Here is a 25,223-nt window from a genome sequence, read left to right on the forward strand (position 1 = left end):
CACTAGAAACTTGAAGATCGGTTCATTCGTTTTTAGTCTAGAAGCTTCCAAAGAGACCAATGTTTGTCTATACACCCCTTAAGTGGTCTTTAGGCATACGAGTCAATACAGAGGTCAACTTAACAGTGTATCCTGCCTAAACTAAGAAAGATATGGAAACCCGGTTACCACCAATCGATAGTTCTTGAATGTATCTACAAAATATAGGAAAATCAAGGTCTTGACGTTTTTGGTCTGGCCGCCAAGTGGTGCCAAAAGTGACATATATTTGCGCCACCTGGTGGTCAGTTGTAGAAGCTTGACGAAAACGCAGTTCTAACATGTTGTAGCCACATTAATTTTACATCGACTGACACTAAAAACTTGAAGATCGGTTCAGTCGTTTTGAGTGTAGAAGTTTCTAAAGGGACCAATGTTTGTCTATACACCCCTTAAGTGGTCTTTAGGCATACGAGTCAATACAGAGGTCAACTTAACAGTCTCTCCTGCCTAAACTAAGAAAGATACAGAAACCCGGTTACCACTATTCGATAGTTCTTGAACGTATCTACAACATATTGGAAATTAAAGGTTTTGACGTTTTTTGTCTGGCCGCCAGGTGGCGCCAAATTTGACATATATTTTCGCCACCTGGTGGTCAGTTGTAGAAGCTCGACGAAAACACGGTTCTAACATGTTGTAGCCACATCAATTCTGCATTGACTGACACTAGAAACTTGAAGATCGGTTCAGTCGTTTTCAGTGTAGAAGCTTCTAAAGAGACCAATGTTTGTCTATACACCCCTTAAGTGGTCTTAAGGTATACGAGTCAATACAGAGGTCAACTTAACAGTGTATCCTGCCTAAACTAAGAAAGATATGGAAACCCGGTTACCACCATTCGATAGTTCTTGAATGTATCTACAACATATAGGAAATTCAAGGTCTTGACGTTTTTGGTCTGGCCGCCAGGTGGCGCCAAAGTTGACATACATTTGCGCCACCTGGTGGTCAGTTGTAGAAACTCGACCGGCATGCGGTTCAGATATGTTCTAGATACATCAATTGTGCATCGACTGACACTAGAAACTTGAAGATCGGGTAAGCCGTTTTGAGTCTAGAAGCTTCCAAAGAGACCAATGTTTGGCTATGCACCCCTTAAGTGGTCTTTTGGCATAGGAGTCAATGCAGAGGACTACTCAACTGCCTCTCCTGCCTAAACTAAGACAGATACAGAAACCCGGTAACCGCCATTCGATAAGCTACACCAGACATAATCAGTGTTAGTGATCACAGTCAGTCACTGTTTTCTGTCATCTTCTGCTATGTCAGCAGTAAGTATGTACAGACAGTATCATCATCCATGTGATCACTTCAGTGATTATGCATGGGTTTGTAGCTTTTTGTGGTACGTTACTCATGCTGTGTCTAACTCCTCATGTTTTCTGACTAGCCGTGTTTTGGATTACAGCGTCGTCGGCGTCGGCGTGTCCTCACGCCGACACCGACGTGCACGTCATAGGGTCATTGCGTTTTGTGACTGTCTCCTCATTACTACAGGAAAAAATAATAAATGTGAACACCAGACACGATCTGTTCTTTATTAACTCTAAGAACATATATCCAAAGGCAACACTTCCAAAGGTAACGTATCTACAAAGATAACATATATACACAGAAAACATGTATAGAAAGACAACAAAAATTAAAATCATGAAAATTAACGTATATACAACGAGCAAGGACAACATAACAAACTTATGTACAAAGAAAAGGCATATTCTAACATAAAAATCAGGACGCTTCGGCCTCGACAAGGACGACTTCTCGCCCGCCCCGAGTACACGCACCCACCGACCAACATCAACAAACGCTTCGGCCTGAACAAGGACGACTTCTCGCCCGCCCCGAGTACACGCACCCACCGACCAACCGGCCTTGGTCACGGAGTTTTTGTGCCGCACTTATTTTAGGTAGCGTCGGCGCATATATTTCGCCTTGTCATGGATTTGCTGAGGCGTGAAGCGGCTCAGCACTGCACTGGCGTCTTTTGAGATGTCCCGAGCGTCGTAGCGCCGCTTTTCGCCGGTTATAAAGTCTCGGCATGCAGACGCCAGGGCTTGCGACTCAGCTGGCGACCAAATCGTTCTTTCCTGCCTTGCCTTAGCTTGGGTGCCACCACTTGGACCCTGTCGCCGTCCACGTGGCGCAGAGGCGACGGCAGCAGCATCACCGGCTGATGGACCGGCGGTGGCGGTGACGTCAACAGCTGATAGACTGGATGCGGCGACCGGAGTGGCGGCGGCAGCAGCGTCGCCTTCGCTTTCGGTAGAGGGACCGACAGGTGTGGCGGCGGCAGCGACCGAGGCGGTTTGAGAGCCAGTGGAAGAGTTGGCGGGAGCAGAAGAAGAATCGGCGGTGGTGGCGTGCTCGGGCTGCTCCCAGTCGGAGTCACTGCTGCTGCTGTCGTCTTCACCGACGAGCCGCTGCCGCTCCCTTATGATGGTGTCATGCCCTCGCAGCCTAGCAGACACGCCGACCCCGCCGTGCACATCGTACACGTAAAGCTGCGTGTCTCTCGAGTGCGCCATCGACGCCGCTACGTCCCTGCGACAAAAGAGAAATAAGTTAGTTTTATAGTGATATTAACAGTACTTAAGTTTTAATAGTTTGAAACAATTATGTGGTTATAATTAAATGTAGCTAGTGCACGGGGTTATATAATAAAGGTCCTCATACTTCAAGGAACGTAAGTTCATAGGGAAGTCGAAAAGACATTTTATTTTGTCAAACGCTTTATTACGTCAACAAACACTGAACTTACTCCTGGTTTTCTGGCGTCCGCGCAAGGCCGATCACGGTGCCGTAGCGGATGCCGCGTGCCGTCAGGGCTGGGACGTCGGCATCCTCCCCCATGGCCTCCAGCCACACCATTTTGAATATCTTGGCCGCATTGCTTGAGTCAATGGCTGAGCCTCCCTGGTTGATGAACAGCTATAACACACAGGGACAAAAAGATGGTCAGATGTGCGCCGTCTGCGCTCTGAAAGATCATAAAATATATACAATCGAAACAAGACTTAATAACATATATGCACTTTTCACTTACTCGGCCGCTGTCCTCAGAAGGGGTGCCACTGCCCGCCGCCAGGAGGAGAGGCCTCTCCTGGTCGAGGTAATACCGCAGCCGGTGCCAGGTCTCCAGGCGGCATGGCGCTTCATGGCGGTGCTGTCTGGCCGTCTTGAAGGTCCAGTTACGGATCAGCTTGTGGCTTCTGCCACCGAGTTCTGCGTCCTGAAATACACAAAGGAAAACGCACTTACACACTTTCATTTCAGTTACGCACAAAGGAGTAGTATCATGGTAAGTACATCATGGTAACTACTAATGCCAAAAGCTTAGACTTACCCGTGCGGACTCGAGGTGCCTCGCCTCGATGCCCGTCACATGTGACGGGCGTCCGACACCCGTCACCAGCAGAATTGTCATGAGACGATTTCTTGCGGTCCTGGCCGACTGTAGAGTTGGGAGGTCTTCTGGACCGGGGATGGCCTCCATCGCCTTTGCCAGGTCCGACTGGAAAGAGTAAAGCATAGCCAACTTTGTTGAAGCTGTAATTTGTTTTCATAACCTTGTTCAAAATTTCTCCCAAATAACTGTTATAGATTTTATCACGAAGTCCATGAGATCATATTAAAATAGTTGTAAAAGTAAAGTTAAATTTTACCTCCAGGAAGCGCTGCTGCGCCTCAAGGCTGATAATGCGCTCGGCCTGGCCCGTGTAGTGGCGCTCTGCGTCTCGCTCCGTTGTTTTGAGCGCCCGGCGCCAGCCAGCGAGACGTTCCTTCATGGTCTGTGAATGCAGGGAAGAGCCGTGTTGCATGTTATCACCAAAAAAAAAAAAACATTCAACTCGAGATGATGTGTACATTGAGAGTATATAGCACCCCAAGTACAAAGCAAAACAATGACTTACGCTCAGCATAGGCGACCAGCGCCTGGCGTCCACGCCAAGGGCCGCGGCGTCCGAGATCGCGTAGTCGAGGAAGTCGGCGATTGACCGGATCTGGGCCCTCAGCGTGGACGTACGCAGGTCCCCGCTGTGTCTCTGTGTCAGTATCCACCCATCGCTCTTTTCACATTCCAGCATGGGGCCGCTGAGGGCCCTGAGCAGGTCCTCTGTTGTCTGGCGCTCCAGCGGTAGGCCGGTGATGTTGGGCAGCCAAAGACGAAGCTACAAAATAGAAATCACTATGGTCAATATAGCACCATATCATTGCCATCACATTTAACTGAAACCACGTTACACGCATCAAAATTCGTTCAACCCATTCTCAACACTGAACAATATTTATTGGAGCTTACCGCACGGATGAAGCGCTGCACTACCTCCTCTTGTCGGCAGCCACCAGGCACGCCGCGGAGGTACTCGGCATATCTGTTGAAAACTGCCGGGACGTCCATCGCTGCCACGACTTCCTTCCTCTCCGGCAGCACCACCTGAGCCGCATCGTAGGCTTCCTGGAACTGAAAAATGTGATTGTTAGCACTGATAATGTCAGTTTCATTTCCAAAAAAGTATTCATCATTATGTTTTCATACCAATAACCAAAAATATGAAATACCTCAGGGCAGGTCCGGCTTTTGAAGTGTCGGTCAAGATGTTCGGGCAGATTGATGACGACAGAGGTGCAGCCCGCTACGCTGCAACGCCAGCGGCGTCTTGGGCGCGGCGGAGAGGAGCCTCGTGCTGGGCTCACGCCCATCCTGCTCATGCGGCGCATCCTTTTTGCTTGGTCACATGCCTCATGAGCAAACTGGAACAATTCAACGACAGTGCTTAGTTCAAGTGTCAGTCTGACGCCGTCTTTCATTTTGCTAAAAGTAAGCAATTACATATGTTCACAGATAGCTGTTGTTATTTACCTCTGGATGCCACTGCTTTATATGGCGGGGCAAGTTGACGTATGTAAGGCGTCCTGCGCAACTCCCCAAATGACAGGCGTAGCGGTTCCTGCTGTTGTCGGTTCTTGACCGGCCGCGCCTTGGTTTGCCTGTCAATAAAAGTACAAAAACAAAAGGCAATGTTAGTGGGACTTCCGTTGAATCCATATATTTATTTTAAGGAATGCATAACTCAACCTCTGCATATCAATATAATTATTTCATTTACCGGCCCTGGAAGTACGGGACACCGGGAAAGATGGGCCCGGGACCGGATCGGCAGGCGGGTCCGGGTCCGGGCCGGCAGACGGGTCCGGGTCCGGGCCGGCAGACGGCTCTGGGCCGGTAGACGGCTCCAGGTCGGCAGACGGCTCCAGGTCGGCAGACGGATCCAGGTCGGCAAAGGGGTCCGGTAGCGACGACGCGTTGCTCCCCGGCACCCATTCGTCGTCGTCATCTTCAGCAGAGTCCAGCGGGGTGGCACCCGTCGGGGTGTCACTGTTGCCAGCCAGAGGTGGACCCTCTGTCGGAGAAAATACGCAGTTTTGATCATCAAAAGAAAAGTCGTTTACGAAAAATTCAAATATAAACTTGATTGATATAAATATAAACACAACTGGTTAGAATCTATAGAACAACTTACCGTACTCCATCCAGCCGCCGCACTCAGAGAGCGTTGGAGAAAGTCGAGTGGGCTGCTCCACCTCGTCGTCCTCGTCGTCAGCGACGGTTGCTGGTTGCTGACTGCCCCCGGCTAAAACAGACATAATTTATGTCAGTTTCATCATTCTAAACAGAAACCACTCTAAGTGCCATGCCGGAATCACCCGCGAAAGTTAAGTAGCAATCTGCCATCTTAAGTAGCAATCTGCCATCACCCTGAAAGTTTAAGTAGCAATCTGCCATCTTATGTAGCAATCTGCCATCACCCTGAAAGTTTAAGTGGCAATCTGCCAACTAATGTAGCAATCTGCTATCACCCTGAAAAATGGATTCCAATTTTAACTATGAATCAACTCACCATCGACGGTTTGGCCGCCGAGGGCCGAGGCCTCGGCTGGAGGAGCATCGTCGTGCATATCCTCCTGTTCTTCCTCGAGCCTGGTAGGGATCTCTTCCATCATTACCAGATCCTTCTTCTTCTTCTTCCTTTTCTTGTCCACCTTCGTGAGGACCTCCTCAGCTGCTTCACTTCCGACTGTAATAGAGATATATTCTGTTAGTTATCGGACGTAGTAACTGCAAGTTACTTTGTCAAAAAGTCATAGATATTGTGATTTAAATTTTAACTATGAATCAACTCACCATCGACGGTTTGGCCGCCGAGGGCCGAGGTCTCGGCTGAAGGAGCATCGTCGTGCATATCCTCCCGTTCTTCCTCGAGCCTGGTAGGGATCTCCTCGAACTCGTCCAGATCCTTCTTCTTCTTCTTCTTCCTTTTCTTGTCCACCTTCGTGAGGACCTCCTCGGCTGCTTCACTTCCGACTGTAATAGAGATATATTCTGTTAGTTATCGGACGTAGTAACTGCAAGTTACTTTGTCAAAAAGTCATAGATATTGTGATTTAAATTTTAACTATGAATCAACTCACCATCGACGGTTTGGCCGCCGAGGGCCGAGGCCTCGGCTGGAGGAGCATCGTCGTGCATATCCTCCCGTTCTTCCTCGAGCCTGGTAGGGATCTCCTCGAACTCGTCCAGATCCTTCTTCTTCTTCTTCTTCCTTTTCTTGTCCACCTTCGTGAGGACCTCCTCGGCTGCTTCACTTCCGACTGTAATAGAGATATATTCTGTTAGCTATCGGACGTAGTAACTGGAAGTTACTTTGTCTAAAAGTCATAGATATTGTGATTTAAATTTTAACTATGAATCAACTCACCATCGACGGTTTGGCCGCCGAGGGCCGAGGCCTCGGCTGGAGGAGCATCGTCGTGCATATCCTCCCGTTCTTCCTCGAGCCTGGTAGGGATCTCCTCGAACTCGTCCAGATCCTTCTTCTTCTTCTTCTTCTTCTTCCTTTTCTTGTCCACCTTCGTGAGGACCTCCTCGGCTGCTTCACTTCCGACTGTAATAGAGATATATTCTGTTAGCTATCGGACGTAGTAACTGGAAGTTACTTTGTCTAAAAGTCATAGATATTGTGATTTAAATTTTAACTATGAATCAACTCACCATCGACGGTTTGGCCGCCGAGGGCCGAGGCCTCGGCTGGAGGAGGATCGTCGTGCATATCCTCCTGTTCTTCCTCGAGCCTGGTAGGGATCTCCTCCATCATTACCAGATCCTTCTTCTTCTTCTTCCTTTTCTTGTCCACCTTCGTGAGGACCTCCTCGGCTGCTTCACTTCCGACTGTAATAGAGATGTATTCTGTTAGTTATCGGACGTAGTAACTGCAAGTTACTTTGTCAAAAAGTCATAGATATTGTGATTTAAATTTTAACTATGAATCAACTCACCATCGACGGTTTGGCCGCCGAGGGCCGAGGCCTCGGCTGAAGGAGCATCGTCGTGCATATCCTCCTGTTCTTCCTCGAGCCTGGTAGGGATCTCCTCGAACTCGTCCAGATCCTTCTTCTTCTTCTTCTTCTTCCTTTTCTTGTCCACCTTCGTGAGGACCTCCTCGGCTGCTTCACTTCCGACTGTAATAGGGATATATTCTGTTAGTTATCGGACGTAGTAACTGGAAGTTACTTTGTCAAAAAGTCATAGATATTGTGATTTAAATTTTAACTATGAATCAACTCACCATCGACGGTTTGGCCGCCGAGGGCCGAGGCCTCGGCTGGAGGAGCATCGTCTTGCATATCCTGTTCTTCCCCGAGCCAGGTGCGGATCTCCTCCATCATTACCAGATCCTTCTTCTTCTTCTTCCTTTTCTTTTCCACCTTCGTGAGGACCTTAACGGCTGCTTCACTTCCGACTGTAATAGAGATATATTCTGTTAGTTATCGGACGTAGTAACTGGAAGTTACTTTGTCAAAAAGTCATAGATATTGTGATTTAAATTTAACTATAAATCAACTCACCATCGACGGTTTGGCCGCCGAGGGCCGAGGCCTCGGCTGGAGGAGCATCGTCGTGCATATCCTGTTCTTCCCCGAGCCAGGTGCGGATCTCCTCCATCATTACCAGATCCTTCTTCTTCTTCTTCCTTTTCTTTTCCACCTTCGTGAGGACCTTAACGGCTGCTTCACTTCCGACTGTAATAGAGATATATTCTGTTAGTTATCGGACGTAGTAACTGGAAGTTACTTTGTCAAAAAGTCATAGATATTGTGATTTAAATTTAACTATAAATCAACTCACCATCGACGGTTTGGCCACCGAGGGCCGAGGCCTCGGCTGGAGGAGCATCATCGTGCAAATCCTGTTCTTCCCCGAGCCTGGTGGGGATCTCCTCGAACTTGTCAAGATCCTTCTTCTTCTTCTTCTTCTTCCTTTTCTTGTCCACCTTCGTGAGGACCTCCTCGGCTGCTTCACTTCCGACTGTAATAGAGTTATATTCTGTCAGTTATCAGATAGTAACTGGAAGTTACTTTCTCAAAAAGTCATAGATATTGTGATTCAAATTTTAACTACGAATCAACTCACCATTGACGGTTTGGCCGCCGAGGGCTGATGCTTCGGGTGGAGGAGCGATGTCGTGCATGTCTTCGTCCTCCTGCTGTTCCCCGAACCAGATTGGGATCTTCTCGGGCATGTCCGGATCCTTCTTCCTTTTCTTCCTTTGCTTGTCCTTCACCTTCGTGGGGACCTCCTCCTTGTCTGCTTCACTTCCCTCTGTAATAGAGATGCATGCATTTAGTTATTGGAAGAAAGGACTAGAAGTTACTAAGTGCAATGCTGGAATCACCCGGGACGTTTTAGCGACAATCTGCAATCTTAAGTAGCAATCTGCCATCACCCTGAAAGTTTAAGTAGCAATCTGCCATCTTAAGTAGCAATCTGCCATCACCCTGAAAGTTTAAGTAGCAATCTGACATCTTATGTAGCAATCTGCCATCACCCGGAAAGGTCGCAAGGAGCCCAGCTCCTTTGATAATTCGCTTTACCGGATGAAATTCCGTATCACACGAGTGACAGCTATCCTGAGGGACACTTCGGGCGGAACCAGCTACTAGTTGGTTTGATTGGTCTTTCGTCCATATACCCAGCTCAGACGGACTCTTGCGAGTCAATTTGTGCTGGCCATCGCCCAGTCGTTTGGAAGCAGCTGCAATGCAAATTCAAAATGCAAGTATGAATCAACTTACCATAGATGGTTCTGCTACCGAAGGCCGAGGCAGTGTTTTCTTCTGCATAGCGCTTCTTCTTTTTGGGCTTTCTCTTGGCATGTTTGTCTTCGGTGTTAGCAAGAAATATACCCCAGTGATCTTCTGACATATCGATTTGCCTTCACTCTGTTCGTTTTCTTAATTGTTCCTTGCTAGGATTTTAACCTGTAACGAAATAAAACAAATGTCAAAATCCTATCATAAAGTAAAACCCTGAACACCTTTAGCCTATCTTCTCCTACGCCCTGTTTTTATTTACTGTTGTTACTTTATTACGATGCACAATATTTATAACACTTTTAGGTTACATATTAAGAAACCTAGATACTTTAACCGTAGCTGAAGATAAAAATGAAACAAAGCTGCATATTGCGAAATTTAACTATATTTCTTAAGCACTACATATTTAACTTTTTGTTGTATTGTGCCAATGCCCTCCAAAGGAGGGAAATAAAACACGTATATAAGTAGAGTAAATTGTATTACATATTACACGCAGAGTACGCTTAACATATTAGCCACAGGTACATATCAGAAAATACAGCATTCTATAAATCTAACACATTCATGCATGACTGATAAATATTTTCTAATCAATGCATAAACACAGGAACAAAATAAATGAACTGGTGGGCAGAGAAGATCGGATATCTCTCCAGATTGTCACAGGTGAGATAATTTCGTCATCCTTTTGTCCTGATGTTGAAAACCTGAAACAAATAGTACCAATCAGAAAACGATGCAAAAAGCAAACATAGGTTAGAATATTAAGGTATTTATTTATTTTGTTATGAATTGTTAGGTTAATTAATAATTCAGCAAATTTCTAAGTAGGCTTTTGTTTATTATTGAAATTTAAACATTATAAGTAAATAATGAGTTAATTTATTTAGTCAATTATAAAGGTTATTAAGGTCCCCGCGCTTAACAACGTTAGACCAAAATAACAACAATCACATGCAAGTAGTTATCTTAGTTATGCACATGATTCCATTTCATGAAAGCTACACCAGACATAATCAGTGTTAGTGATCACAGTCAGTCACTGTTTCCTGTCATCTTCTGCTATTTCAGCAGTAAGTATGTACAGACAGTATCATCATCCATGTGATCACTTCAGTGATTATGCATGGGTTTGTAGCCTTTTGTGCCACGTTACTCATGCTGTGTCTTAAATCTTCATAAATCACTAAGTGCTCCAGCTATCATCTGAAACGACACAAAAAGTATGTTATTATATAGAAATTGAAAGATCATGCATATTGAGTGCATTTACGGATACGCTTAAGATACCCAGATACCCACCTAACCCATTAACAGATACCCACCTAACCCATCAAGTGACAATATTTAACTAAATCTTCACTTAAGAAAAACTTAGAAAGACTTTAATTTAAATTTCAAAAACTTCAAGCTATCTTAAGAAAGTGACAATTTTAATGTTGAGCTTAAGTGACAATCTGCATTGCCTAACATTCTTAAGAAGCAGTCTGCCATCGCCCGGAAAGCTTAAGTAACAATCTGCCATTACTTCCCTTTCTGAAGCAGCACTCTACAGTCACCCAGAAATCTCAGTAACCATCTTCCTTTCAATCAAGGCCTGAAACGACACAGACATACGTCAGTTTAGATTATTGGACAAGTATACAGTACAGCGCAAGTGGACTACGAATATATTAAAAAGCAGTTACATATAATTAAGCTGACCGGTTTCGTCTATAAGTGACTATCAGCGCTAAGGAAAGCAACTGAAGTGGCGTGTATAGCAACTAGCGAAACGATTAACACGAAGGGCGGGTTTATGAAATGGGTGAACTCGGCAGCAACTTATGTTTAACTTTCATGTAGTTACTGATATATTGAACGTTGATGTATATGTTATACGTGTTTGAAATGCGCTGATGAAGTAATTTATAGACAAAACCAGTCCGTTTAATTATATGTAATTGTTTTTGATATATTTTACCTTTTAATTATACGTCAGTTTAAGTCAAATATTAGATACAAATCTGAGAAGTAAAAAATGTTTTCTTTGTTGGGTAAGTTTAGCTTATGTTAAATAAGAGCGTTTCTTAAGTATAATTTTAAGGTATAAATTAAGGCATAACCAATGTATACCTTTCACATTCAAAGCAAACGTTTGTTTTTAGTTTGAAGACAGTCCAATAAGAGCTCTGTCTTTTTTATAGCTCATGGCCAATATTGGAACACTCACCGTGTCCACATCGAGCGAGCAGATGCATTTATAGGCATCTGAGTTTTAAGACAGTCCAGTAAAGGCCCTGTCTTTTTGATAGCTCATCACCCATATTGGGACACTCATAATGTCCACATCCAGCGAGCAGATGCATTTATAGGCATCTGAGTTTTAAGACAGTCCAGTAAAGGTTGTCTTTTTGATAGCTCATCACCCATATTGGGACACTTAACATGTCCACATCGAGCGGGCAGATGCATTTATAAGCATCTGCCCATTAGCCACGTTTATCGTTTTTCTTTGGACTTTCCATTTCAAGACTCGCCACGTTTGTGCTTCCTTATCGTTTCTAGTCAGCATTGCTGCATTTCATCGTCCATTTCTTACACGCCTTCCTCCAATGAAGACGAAACACGAGCTGTCTTTGCTCGCTCATCATCACGCTTGACAGTTCTATTCAGGCTTCCCTTTTAAAGGCTTGTCCCGCTTGACCTTTTAATTCGGGCTTAATTCGGGCATTTAAGGGCTTGCCATATTTGATCTTTCTGTTCGGGCTTCCCATGTAAGGATTTGCCACATTTTACAATTCTGTTCGGGCTTCCCAATAAAGGGCCTGCCACATTTGACCATTTTATTTGGGCTTTCCATGTAAGGATTTGCCACATTTCACAATTCTGTTCGGGCTTTCCATTTAAGGGCTTGCCACATTGATCCTTCTATTTGGCTTTCCGTATAAGGACTTGCCACATTTTACAATTCTGTTTGGGCTTCCCATTTAAGGCTTGCCACATTTGATCTTTCTGTTCGGGCTTTCCATGTAAGGATTTGCCACATTTTACAATTCTGTTCGGGCTTCCCAATAAAGGGCCTGCCACATTTGACCATTTTATTTGGGCTTTCCATGTAAGGATTTGCCACATTGAATTGTTTTGATGTGATCTAAAAAATGTTACCTAGTATACATGCACCCCATGCACCCCATGCACCCCATGCACCCCATGCAACACATACAACACATATAACACATACAACACATACAACACATACAACACATACAACACATACAACACATACGATACATACAATACATACAATACATACAATGCATACAATACAATACGTGGGCTTTCCATTTAAGGACTTGCCACACATGTCTCGGCGGTGGGCGTTACGTGGGGTTTCCAGGCTAGACCAGTTGCGCTAGACTTTTGGCTGCAAGCACGCCGGCTAGGCAGGTCAGGCCAGGTCAGGTCACGCTCACGATGTCTCGGTGATGGTTACGTGGGCTTTCCATTTTAGGACTTGCCACACATGACGTCTCGACGGTGGGCGTTACGTGGGGTTTCCAGGCTAGACCAGTTGCGCTAGACTTTTGGCTGCAAGCACGCACGCCGGCTAGGCAGGTCAGGCTAGGCTAGGTCACCCTCACGATGTCTCGGTGATGGTTACGTGGGCTTTCCATTTTAGGACTTGCCACACATGACGTCTCGACGGTGGGCGTTACGTGGGGTTTCCAGGCTAGACCAGTTGCGCTAGACTTGGCTGCAAGCACGCACGCCGGCTAGGCAGGTCAGGCCAGGTCACGCTCACGATGTCTCGGTGATGGTTAGACCAGGCTCTTCTTGTCTTGTCTTGCAAGGCGTCTTGGGCCACAATCGTGCGATATTGGGAGCTGACCTTCCACCCTTAGGCGATTTGTCAGTCTCCATCTTTTTTGATTTGCCCTCTTAGCAGTGTTGACGCTGGTACTCCGGAAGTGCTCTTCCGCGTTCCGCGCGTCTCATATTTCGGCACGTTTGCACCGGCTGACTGTTTTCGACCGCACCCGGGCCGAGTCACCGCGGCGCAATTGCGCTGTCGTACCTCTGGCTCGTACCTCTGGCTCTGATCTCGTTTTACAGTCATTTTTGACTGTCTCGGTGATGGTTACGTGGGCTTTCCATTTTAGGACTTGCCACACATAACGTCTCGACGGTGGGCGTTACGTGGGGTTTCCAGGCTAGACCAGTTGCGCTAGACTTTTGGCTGCAAACACGCACGCCGGCTAGGCAGGTCAGGCCAGGCGAGGTCACCCTCACGAAGTCTCGGTGATGGTTACGTGGGCTTTCCATTTTAGGACTTGCCACACATGACGTCTCGACGGTGGGCGTTACGTGGGGTTTCCAGGCTAGACCAGTTGCGCTAGACTTGGCTGCAAGCACGCACGCCGGCTAGGCAGGTCAGGCCAGGTCACGCTCACGATGTCTCGGTGATGGTTAGACCAGGCTGGCAGGCCATAGCATTCATGCCAGCCTTCTTGTCTTGTCTTGCCAGACGTCTTGGGCCACAATCGTGCGATATTGGGAGCTGACCTTCCACCCTTAGGCGATTTGTCAGTCTCCATCTTTTTTGACTTGCCCTCTTAGCAGTGTTGACGCTGGTACTCCGGAAGTGCTCTTCCGCGTTCCGCGCGTCTCATATTTCGGCACGTTTGCACCGGCTGACTGTTTTCGACCGCACCCGGGCCGAGTCACCGCGGCGAAATCGCGCTGTCGTACCTCTGGCTCGTACCTCTGGCTCTGATCTCGTTTTACAGTCATTTTTGACTGTCTCGGCGGTGAGTACCACTCTCGTTTTACAGTCATGTTTGACTGTCTCGGGCCGAGTCATCGCGGCGGAACTGTGCTGTCGCACCTCCCTGCATTTCTGACGAGCGTGCACAGGTCAGCTATGCAGTACTCTGCTCAACCATCACACAGACACATAAGTCCCTTGAGACTAGTCTTTATGTACTCTCCTTAACCGCCCACTTGCCTTCCCACGACATATGCCAAGGGTACATTCGACAGTGCCGCCGGCAGCGGGCAAGTTGGACCGGCTGCCCGATAAATAGCACGTGTATCCAGCTGCTGACAGGGCCAAACACATGTGCCAAAATTAGCTGCAACGCTTGATTTTGTGCTCATTTTGTCGTCAACTACACTCGCTTGTACTGTTAATGAGACCAGTCGAACGCTTGTCCACACGGTACTCGTGGGTGCAACACGGCACTCGCGGTTCGGTTGTACCGCTTACGCCAGAGCACTAGTAAGCGACAGAAAAGCCTTTGCCTACACAGCATATGCGCGTAGCTGTCATGGAAACACGTGTGGTGGAAACACAACACGTGACAACACCCAGGTCAGGGCCACCAGACACTGTTTTTGTTTTTCGAATCGGTTCGAAATTTACTGAATTAGTAAATTCTTATGCGAAAATTGTTTCCCCTTATTTCTTAAAATAAAATAGACAGGAAAAGTTCCTACCCCAGTGATGTAGACTGACCATATCAAATTTGTATTGCAGCCAAGTGAAGCAAGTAAAAGTACCATGGCAGACTGCTACATAGTGGACTTTGACAAAATGAGCCTCGACAGATTGCTACATAAGGGACTTGTATTATGTTGTCGTGTATTGAATGTTTGGTATTGCCTGTGTTGTATTGCATGTATTGACGTGTGTGGTATTGACAGTATTGGCATGATGACAGTATTGACAGTACAGGCATCGAGTAGAAGCTTCTAAAGGGACCAATGTTTGTCTATACACCCCTTAAGTGGTCTTTAGGCATATGAGTCAATACAGAGGTCAACTTAACAGTCTCTCCTGCCGAAACTAAGAAAGATACAGAAACTCAGTTACCGCTATTCGATAGTCCTTGAATGTATCTACAACATATAGGAAATTCAAGGTCTTGACGTTTTTGGTCTGACCGCCAGGTGGCGCCAAAGTTGACATATATTTGCGCCACCTGGTGGTCAGTTGTAGAAGCTTGACGAAAACGCGGTTCTAACATGTTGTAGCCACATCAATTTTGCATCGACTGACACTAAAAACTTGAAGATCAGTTCAGTCGTTTTGAGTGTAGAAGCTTCTAAAGAGACCAATGTTTGTCTAAACACCCCTTAAGTGGTCTTAAGGCATACGAGTCAATACAGAGATAAACTTAACAGTCTCTCCTGCCTAAACTAAGAAAGATACAGAAACTCGGTTACATTTATTCAAACGTACTTGAATGTATCTACAACATATGAAAAATTCAAGGTCTTGACGTTTTTGGTCTGGCCGCCAGGTGGCGCCAAAGGTGACATATATTTGCGCCACCTGGTGGTCAGTTGTAGAAGCTTGACGAATACGCGGTTCTAACATGTTGTAGCTACATCAATTTTGCATCGACTGACACTAAAAACTTGAAGATCGAATCAGTCATTTTGAGTGTAGAAGCTTCTAAAGAGACCAATGTTTGTCTATACACCCCTTAAGTGCTCTTAAGGCATACGAGTCAATACAGAGGTCAACTTAACAGTCTCTCCTGCCTAAACTAAGAAAGATACGGAAACCCGTTTACCACTATTCGATAGCCCTTGAATGTATCTACAACATATAGGAAATTCAAGGTCTTGACGTTTTTGGTCTGGCCGCCAGATGGCGCCAAAGTTGACATATATTTGCGCCACCTGGTGGTCAGTTGTAAAAGCTTGACGAAAACGCGGTTCTAACATGTTGTAGCCACATTAATTTTGCATCGACTGACACTAGAAACTTGAAGATCGGTTCAGTCGTTTTGTGTGTAGAAGCTTCTAAATGGACCAATGTTTGTCTGTACACCCCTTAAGTGGTCTTTAGGCATACGAGTCAATACAGAGGTCAACTTATCAGTCTCTCCTGACTAAACTAAGAAAGATACAGAAACCCGGTTACCACTATTCGATAGTTCTTGAACGTATCTACAACATATAGGAAATTCAAGGTCTTGACCTTTTTGGTCTGGCCGCCAGGTGGCACCAAAGTTAACATATATTTGCGCCACCTGGTGGTCAGTTGTAGAAGCTTGACGAAAACACGGTTCTAACATTTTGTAGCCACATCAATTTTGCATCGACTGACACTAGAAACTTGAAGATCGGTTCAGTCATTTTGAGTGTAGAAGCTTCTAAAGAGACCAATGTTTGTCTATATACCCCTTAAGTGGTCTTAAGGTATACGAGTCAATACAGAGGTAAACTTAACAGTCTCTCCTGCCTAAACTATGAAAGATACAGAAACCTGGTTACCACCATTCAATAGTCCTTGAATGTATCTACAACATATGGGAAATTTGAGGTCTTCACGTTTTTGGTCTGCCCGCCAGGTGGCGACAAAGTTGACATACATTTGCGCCACCTGTTTGTCAGTTGTAGAAACTCGACCCGGCATGCGGTTCAGATATGTTCTAGATACATCAATTCTGCATCGACTGACACTAGAAACTTGAAGATCGGTTCAGTCGTTTTGAGTATAGAAGCTTCTAAAGAGACCAATGTTTGTCTATACACCCCTTAAGTGGTCTTAAGGCATACGAGTCAATACAGAGGTCAACTTAACAGTCTCTCCTGCCTAAACTAAGAAAGATACAGAAACCCGGTTACCACTATTCGATAGTCCTTGAATGTATCTACAACATATGGGAAATTCGAGGTTCGTATTGAAGTATTGTATTGTATTCGAGTATTGTATTGAAGTGTGCTTCAACATATGTTTGACCAGGCATCGAGCGACCGCCGTGTCGACCGCCAGGCCTCCGCAACACGAGGCCGTGCGGCCGCCACTCACTAACGCTGCTGAAAACCGATACGGCGCCGGGCAGCGCGGAGTCGTATCCAGCCGGCCGCGCGACGACCAGTGGTTTTACACTTGTCACTTACCGGGAATGTCTGAGGCAACGTGGCACGGCAACCGCCGTTTCTGTCGACTTAAGCTGTGTGTATTGTTGATTTATATGGTATTGCCAGTATTGTATTGATGGACTTCAACACATGTTCGACCAGGCATCGAGAGACCGCCGTGTCGGCCTCCGTAACACGAAGCCGTGCGGCCGCCACTCACTAACGCTGCTGAAAACCGATACGGCGCCGGGCAGCGCGGCGTCGTATCCAGCCGGCCGCGCGACGACCAGTGGTTTTACACTTGTCACTTACCGGGAATGTCTGAGGCAACGTGGCACGGCAACCGCCGTTTCTGTCGACTTGTGCTGTGTGTATTGTTGATTTATATGGTATTGCCAGTATTGTATTGATGGACTTCAACACATGTTCGACCAGACATCGAGAGACCGCCGTGTCGGCCTCCGCAACACGAAGCCGTGCGGCCGCCACTCACTAACGCTACTGAAAACCGATACGGCGCCGGGCAGCGCGGCGTCGTATCCAGCCGGCCGCGCGATGACCAGTGGTTTTACGCAAGTTATCAACCGGGGATGCCGGAGGCAGAGGTAAATTAAGGTACACGGTTTTCCGACCCAGGATCGTTTAGATCGTAGTTAGGCCTATCATATGCTGTTTGAACTTTGAAAATTGCTCGGTAACTTCGGAGATAACACGTGACAAAGTGGCAATTTCTCTTCCTTTCCTGTTCCGTCATCGGCTGAACTAGTTCAATGAAACTTGGTCACCAGGTAAGATTCGGGTATAGTTATCAGGCGCTAAAAATATTTGAAAATCGGATAGTAACTTTTTGAGATAATTACAAAACGTTGTTTTTTCTGGTGACCTAATAAGTTGTAAAAGGTCTCCTACCCATGACCAGGTGTATCGTAGGCAGGGCTATCATACGCCGTTTGAAACTTGAAAATCGGACAATAACTCCCGGTGATATATCCAAAAAGCTGCTATTTTGATGACGTCATAAGTTTTTTTAGGTCACGTGGTGGACCAACCCCCTTCACCGTTTTTCACCTCTGTGAGCTTATGTTTTGGCCCGACGTGAAAATGATTGTGGAACAATATTAGAAGATTCCCTGAAGTATCCAACGCCGTTTACCGCTTCCCGCTAGCTTGCTTCGTTTTTAAGATATAGGGTCCTGAAGTCCACGTGACATTACCTGGTTTCGTTATGTAGCAATCTGACGGTCACCCGCAGCCTTCCGCAGGGCGCCTGAATCACTAAAAACACAACTTTTTATGAAAAATAGAGCAGCTAGAAGAGTCTCCTACCCTGGTATCGCTTTCTTATCCCATGGGACATCTTTTGCAAGTTACCGCGGTTTTCCATCAGCTGTATTTGCAAAGAAATGAGCATAAATGTTTTTTGCGGGTGATGTCAGATTGCTACATAAGAAACAGGTAACGACATTTTTGGACCCTTTCAAGCAAGTCATCCCTTAACTTCAGATATGCCCGTACTCCCAAGATCAAGAGGCATCTTCTGCAACATTTCTCATCTTGGTATTGAAAAAAAAGTTTTGACATGTGAGTTTCTGTTGAAGATAAAGTGATTTGGAAAAAAAGTCGTAGGACAGCAAAGTACACGTGAGAGGCATGCTCGTGCCGTAAAAAGAGTTCAGAACAGATAGTTAATGTTTGAGATATTTGACATTCCCTATCCTTATGTAGCAATCTGACGCAGATTGCACCAACAGGGAACGGTCACCTACAAGAAAAGTATCAATGGGAAGGAAACAAAACTTGGCCAACAGATAGAGCAAACAAAGGTCTACACAGCCCTGCAATTAGTTTTCTGATATCTCTGCTTGTTTACGAAAAAACGCCTTATGCAGATTGCTACATAAGCTCCGGGGTGAACTATACCGGGTGGCCATTACCTGGCAAAAAGGAAAGAGTCATAACTCAAAAACTACTCGTTAGATTTTGTTCAAATTTTGCAAACACAGAGTCATTGACTATGTTAACCATCCGTAAGAGTGACAAGAAAATCAAATGACTCAATTTGGAGTCATGGCGAGAGCCCGCTCATCACCCCAGACCCGAGATCTGCCAAACAGGTAAAGTTGAATAACTTGACAACGAAATGAGATAGAGAGTAGCTGCCAGCGGCGATGAGATGTCCTTCACCTCTTCTAGGGCGGACTGGGAGAGTAGAAAGGATAAAATCAAACCGAGTTTTTGAAATTATGACTGATAGTGCATGAAGAATCGCGAAACCCTCATAGACACTGAAGGCCCGATTTGACGACAAAACAGAAATAATAAAGATAGAAACTAAAATCAAACAGGGATCGATAGAGAATTGTCTGGGGTATCTAATGATGGCCTTTTTTTCCCAGAAAAACACTTTTGAAATTTCCGTGCGATGCGAAAGTTTCGGGTAAAAAAAGACGGGTGAGTCGTGAGGGGAAGTCAAATAACTTCTACCAAACTCGCTCAATTTTGGTAAAAAAAGTATCAGAGAGTCTTACCGGTCATAGGAAGGTAATCTAGTGCCTAAAAGTTCATTTCTATGTCCGGGGTGATAGATACCCAACATCCCTGTTCTTATGTAGCATATGACATGCAGCGCCCGACAGTCGTGAGACAGGTTAGTTTTACCCTACTGATGATGGGTCGTGACGATGGTAATCATGCTCAGTACGAGAGGAACGGTATGGTCGGACATTTGGCGTAACACTTGGCCGAGCGGCCAGCGGTGTGATGCTACCATCCGATGGATTATGTCTGAACGCCTCTAAGACAGCATCCAGTCCATTGAATATCACGATACTTTGTGTGCACACGCTGGTGATCCACCCATGACAGGTACACGCAAGTGTACACGAGTACGGGCTGATTGGTTGTCGGCGGCGTCATCGCTCGACGTCGCCTTCGCCAGTCAACACAATTCACGCTGTGCGAGTGCATCAAACGGTCTGTAAACGACTTTCAATATGGGTCGGGGTGCTGTACTCCTGCGAGCAGCTAAACACTGCGAGCGGTTGAGACTCATCCCTTGATCTGAAAGTTTGTTCGCTCTGACGAACGTTACCGTTTTCATATATGTTATTTTGAATCAGCACAGTATCGCCTTCGTGCGGTCTCTTTTTTTACAGAGACCGTGTAGCATATGGGTTTTGTGTGTGCCCTTGTCCAGCTGACTAGGCTCTTGATCAATTCGCCATTTTCTCGACAGTGTATCGTCCGGACGGTCGCAGCAGCCCGTGGCGGTGATTGACGCGGCCCATCGCCTGTTGGTCAACGACATCGTGAGAAACGCCGCCTCGCCCAATCAACGCTCACCACTCGGGTGAGTGTCTGTAGACTTCTCATGTTGCGTGTGCTCGCTATTTTTTTTTCTTTTTATCGGCACACACACACTCACTCGATCCGCATAGCATGGCACGACTCAGTGTAACCTAACCCGTCCGTATTGAGAAGGTGAGCGAATGCTGATGACCTTGTTTAAATTTTCGCGGTTGTTCTGGGCTCATTTTCCTTGTCTCTTTCTTCGTATTGAAATAAGCGCGCTGTAGTAAGTATTTAATGCAATTTGTGTTTGTTTCTTCCACTGTTCGCATTGAAGTTATATCTGCTACCATTTCGTGTATATCTACCTGTATCGCCCTGAACCTTTCTTTTAGAAAGGTGAACCATTTGTTATCACGAAACGATTTGACTCAAGTTCACTTTGTTTCATAGATCAATTATACATCTCAGTGCATACGTTGTGTTGTCATTACACCTAACCTATTCCAACCTAACCTAACCTAACCTAACCTAACCTTACCTAACCTAACCTAACCTAACCTAACCTAACCTAACCTAACCTAACCTAACCTAACCTAACCTAACCTAACCTAACCTAACCTAACCTAACCGAACCGAACCGAACCCAACCGAACCTAACCGAACCCAACCCAACCCAACCCAACCTAACCTAACCTAGCCTTATCTAACCTAACCTAACCTAACCTAACCTAACCTAACCTAACCTAACCTAACCTAACCTAACCTAATCTAACCTAACCCTACCGAACCGAACCCAACCTATATATATATATATATATATATATATATATATATATATATATATATATATATATATATATATATATATATATATATATATATATATATATATATATATATATAATATATATATATATAATATATATATATATATAATATACAGGTTGTCTGAGTGTCTCCGTTCCTGACGCACATTCTTTGGCCGGCAGATCGGAACTGAGCACTCGAAAAATCAACAGTCGGCGCACGACCGAACGCTGAATTCACGTGCTTCTGTCATCGGGGCGCCTCTTTCCGGAGATGCTGGCTGTCCACCGGGCGGCGAAAAATACGCACACGTCAGACGGCTGCCGGAGCGTGGGAAAATGCGACCGGATGAAATCAACATCGCACGTGCGTCGGTGAGCCAGGGCACCCCTGTGGCGGAGATCACGGGAAATGCCATTGGGACATAGCGTGCCAGTGTTTGGCGTATATCTCAGCTTCTCGACGTCCGATCGGCACGGGACAAACACCGGTCGACCCCGAATGTGTTGGTGTATCATTTTATGACCCAGTGCGACGCGAAGCGAGCGGACATCGCTGGTTTATTGGTCCTGTAATTGATCTTATGCCTTTACGGCCGGCTGGCCAGCGGCTCGTGGGTGCCCGGGCGGGCGCCCGGTGGCCGGCGCGCCCGGTACGTCGTCCTTGGGGCGCCGCTAGCGTCGTCGGCGGCGCGGGCCGATGCCGTCCGTCGCCCACTGGCGGCGGCGCGCGCGCGCCGAGCGGCATTTTCGCCGCGTGGACCAGCGCACTTCTGGCGTGCACAGCACGGAACAGTGCGTTCGGCCAACAGAGAGTGTACAAAAAAATAGAGCTGCCAAGAATTTCGCCCTCCGTATATTCAATGTGCAGCCGATGGGAGCGCGCGCCACCTAGCGGGGAGCCGGTAAAGCTTAAGAGCGCACGGCAATCGGTTAAAAACTTGTGGCGGCAATCGTCGTGAGGTGGCGAGCGAGCGAGCGAACAGAGCGCGCACGGTGGCCGTGCGGCGGACGGCCGGCCCGAATGTGCGCGTCGCCATCGCGTTACCAGTCGCCCCACGAGCAGACGTTCGCCAGAGCAGAGACAGCGCAGTTGCGCCGCGGTGACTCGGCCCGGGTGCGGTCGACAACAGTCAGCCGGCGCAAACGTGCTGAAATTTGAGACGCGCGGTGCTCACCGCCAGAGACACTCTCGCTGAGACGAGTCTGTCCGACCACGTCGGACGCACGAGCGTGAAATGCGATCGCCCGTTGCAAAACGAACGGCACATGTCGTACATGAGTGCTGTTTCGGCGGCGTCTGACGCCGCCGACACTAAGCGCCCGCGCAGTGCAGCTGCGCGCGAGCGTCTTAGATACCTGGTTGATCCTGCCAGTAGTGATATGCTTGTCTTAAAGATTAAGCCATGCATGTATCAGTACAAGCCTCACTAAGGTGAAACCGCGAATGGCTCATTAAATCAGTTATTATTTACTGGCCGAGACAGTGATACATGGATAACTGTGGTAATTCTAGAGCTAATACATGCAACCGAGCCCCAGTGCCGGCTCTCGGGTCGGCCGGGGCGCTTTTATTGGCTGAAAACCGATGATCGCCCTCGTGGCGGTCGTTCTCCGATGAATCACAATAACATTGTGTGGATCGTACGGTCTTGTACCGACGACGCGCCTTTCAAATATCTGCCTTATCAGCTCTCGACGGTTTGCTAGTGGCTGACCGTGGCTCTGACGGGTAACGGGGAATCTGGGTTCGGTTCCGGAGAGGGAGCCTGAGAGATGGCTACCACATCTAAGGAAGGCAGCAGGCGCGTAACTTACCCACTCCCAGTTCAGGGAGGTAGTGACAATAAATACCTTACAGAGGTCTCGTTAACCGAGATCTCTCAAACGGAATGAGTACAACGTGAATCCTTTAACGAGGATCGACTGGAGGGCAAGCCTGGTGCCAGCAGCCGCGGTAATTCCAGCTCCAGTAGCGTATATTAAAGCTGTTGCGGTTAAAAAGCTCGTAGTTGGATATCAGTGCGTGTCCGGTCCGGTATGCCTGGCGGCGGCGCTCGCGCGTCACTGCTGGGCTCCCAAATATCGGCTGGCCGCATTCAATCGTGCCGGATCCGTCGTCGGGCCGTTCTTCGGAGGGGCCTGATGGCGACCGGCGACGTTACCTTGAACAAATTAGAGTGCTCAAAGCAGGCTCTTAATGCCTGTATACATATTCATGGAATTGGAGAATACGTCCCTGGCTCGATTTGGTTGGTTTTGAGAGTCGAAGGGAAATGATTAATAGGGACTGACGGAGGCATTCGTATTGCGACGCGAGGGGTGAAATCCTGTGACCGTCGCACGACGAACTACTGCGAAAGCATTTGCCGAGAATGTTTTCATTAGTCAAGAACGAAAGTTAGAGGTTCGAAGGCGATCAGATACCGCCCTAGTTCTAACCGTAAACGATGTCGACCAGCAATCCGCAACGGTCACTACACGGACTGTGCGGGCAGCTTCCCCGGGGAAACCAGAGTTTTTGGACTCCGGGGGAAGTATGGTTGCAAAGCTGAAACTTAAAGGAATTGACGGAAGGGCACCACCAGGAGTGGAGCTTGCGGCTTAATTTGACTCAACACGGGACAACTCACCAGGCCCGGACACCGTAAGGATTGACAGACTGATAGCTCTCTCTTGATTCAGTGGGTGGTGGTGCATGGCCGTTCTTAGTTGGTGGAGTGATTTGTCTGGTTTATTCCGATAACGAACGAGACTCTGGCCTATTAAACTTGAAACTGTCAGTCTCTTGTGACTGCGGTTTGCTTCTTAGAGGGATCATCGGCGTCCCAGCCGAAGGAAATGGAGCAATAACAGGTCTGTGATGCCCTTAGATGTTCTGGGCTGCACGCGTGTTACACTGAAGTGGTCAGCGCGCCGTTCAACACCCCTCTCCGTGAGGAGCTGGGCAAACGTTTGAACCCTTTTCGTGATGGGAATTGGGGGTTGCAATTGTCCCCCATGAACGAGGAATTCCAAGTAAGCGCAGGTCACTAGCCTGCGTTGATTAAGTCCCTGCCCTTTGTACACACCGCCCGTCGCTACTACCGATGGATGATTTGGTGAGGTCGCCTAGACTGGCTGCTGGCTTCGGCCGTGCGGCCGGGAAGACGCCCAAACTTGGTCGTCTAGAGGAAGTAAAAGTCGTAACAAGGTTTCCGTAGGTGAACCTGCGGAAGGATCATTCTCAGTTGTGTGCATATTTCTGTGCATGATTGTTACCGTCATTCTGTCCGGGACGCACATTCCCCGGACGGAAGTACTGAACACGATGTCACTATGGCTTCCATATGTGTACATTTTTGAACGCCAACATAGGACCTGCGCCCTCGGTCCTATTCAAAAACTAAACATTGGGCTCCCATGGCAGCGGATCACTCGGCTCGTGGGTCGATGAAGACCGGGGTAAAACCCGAGACAGTTTGCGAATTGCAGGACACAAATGATCATCGACAGGTTGAACGCAAATGGCGGCTTCCGATTTCGGTCGGCAAGCTCAGTGCTCTCGAGGGTCGGTTGACGAATCTGCGCATCAACGCAGCCGTGGACGTTTCGTCATCTGTTGTTATGGCCGGTGCGCGTGGCACCGGCCGTGGCCGACAGTGTTCAAATGGCGTCGTCTCAAGTGCCAATTCTGGCGTCGTCACAGCGTGTGCTCTCCGCGCGTTTGGCGTCCGTGCCCTGACACAACATGGCGCCCGCCCGCGGACGGACCACACGTCTCTGTGCTCTCTTATCGTTTCGACCTCGGGGGTGCTGGACTACGCACTGAACTTAAGCATATCATTAAGTGCAGGAAAAGAAACCAAATGGGATTCCCATAGTAACGGCGAGTGAAGTGGGATGAGCTCAGCACCGAAGCCGGCGGCCGAGAGGCCGTCGTGCAATGTGGTGTTCGGGAGGGCTCTGTCCGTGTCCGGTGTCGGTCCAAGTCTCCTGGAAAGGAGTTCCGTGGAGGGTGACAGGCCCGTGCGACCGATCGCCGCGCTCGCGGACGAGTCCTCCTTCGAGTCGGGTTGCTCGCTAATG

The 25,223-nt window shown here is 47.3% G+C and overlaps 1 protein-coding gene and 2 pseudogenes across 1 annotated transcript; 2 read left to right on the plus strand and 1 right to left on the minus strand.

The window, feature by feature from the left end:
- Nucleotides 1-7,930: 7,930 nt before the first annotated feature.
- Nucleotides 7,931-9,307, minus strand: LOC122366031 (AP-3 complex subunit delta-like). The gene is made up of 4 exons (XM_043337791.1): nucleotides 9,178-9,307; nucleotides 8,516-8,704; nucleotides 8,231-8,410; nucleotides 7,931-8,124 (listed from the first exon to the last, which is right to left on the minus strand). The coding sequence occupies exons 1-4, from the start codon at nucleotides 9,305-9,307 to the stop codon at nucleotides 7,931-7,933; spliced, it is 693 nt and encodes a 230-aa protein (XP_043193726.1).
- A 13,204-nt stretch (nucleotides 9,308-22,511) lies between these two features.
- On the plus strand, nucleotides 22,512-24,381 carry LOC122366035 (annotated as a pseudogene).
- Nucleotides 24,382-24,552: 171 nt separating this feature from the next.
- LOC122366033 lies at nucleotides 24,553-24,709 on the plus strand (annotated as a pseudogene).
- Nucleotides 24,710-25,223: the final 514 nt, after the last annotated feature.

This window comes from Amphibalanus amphitrite, unplaced genomic scaffold (genome assembly GCF_019059575.1).
Source record: "Amphibalanus amphitrite isolate SeventyFive unplaced genomic scaffold, NRLGWU_Aamphi_draft 000779F_arrow, whole genome shotgun sequence".
In the NCBI taxonomy this organism is placed as follows: domain Eukaryota; kingdom Metazoa; phylum Arthropoda; class Thecostraca; order Balanomorpha; family Balanidae; genus Amphibalanus; species Amphibalanus amphitrite.

What these genes read in the sequence shown, in the direction of transcription:
- LOC122366031 (XM_043337791.1), bottom strand. Translation starts at nt 9,307, where the DNA reads ATGTCAGAAGATCACTGGGGTATATTTCTTGCTAACACCGAAGACAAA. An exon ending in CGGTAGCAGAACCATCTATG is followed by an intron (nt 8,705 to 9,177) that starts GTAAGTTGATTC and finishes TCTCTATTACAG; the next exon opens with AGGGAAGTGAAGCAGACAAG. An exon ending in CGGTGGCCAAACCGTCGATG is followed by an intron (nt 8,125 to 8,230) that starts GTGAGTTGATTT and finishes TCTCTATTACAG; the next exon opens with TCGGAAGTGAAGCAGCCGTT.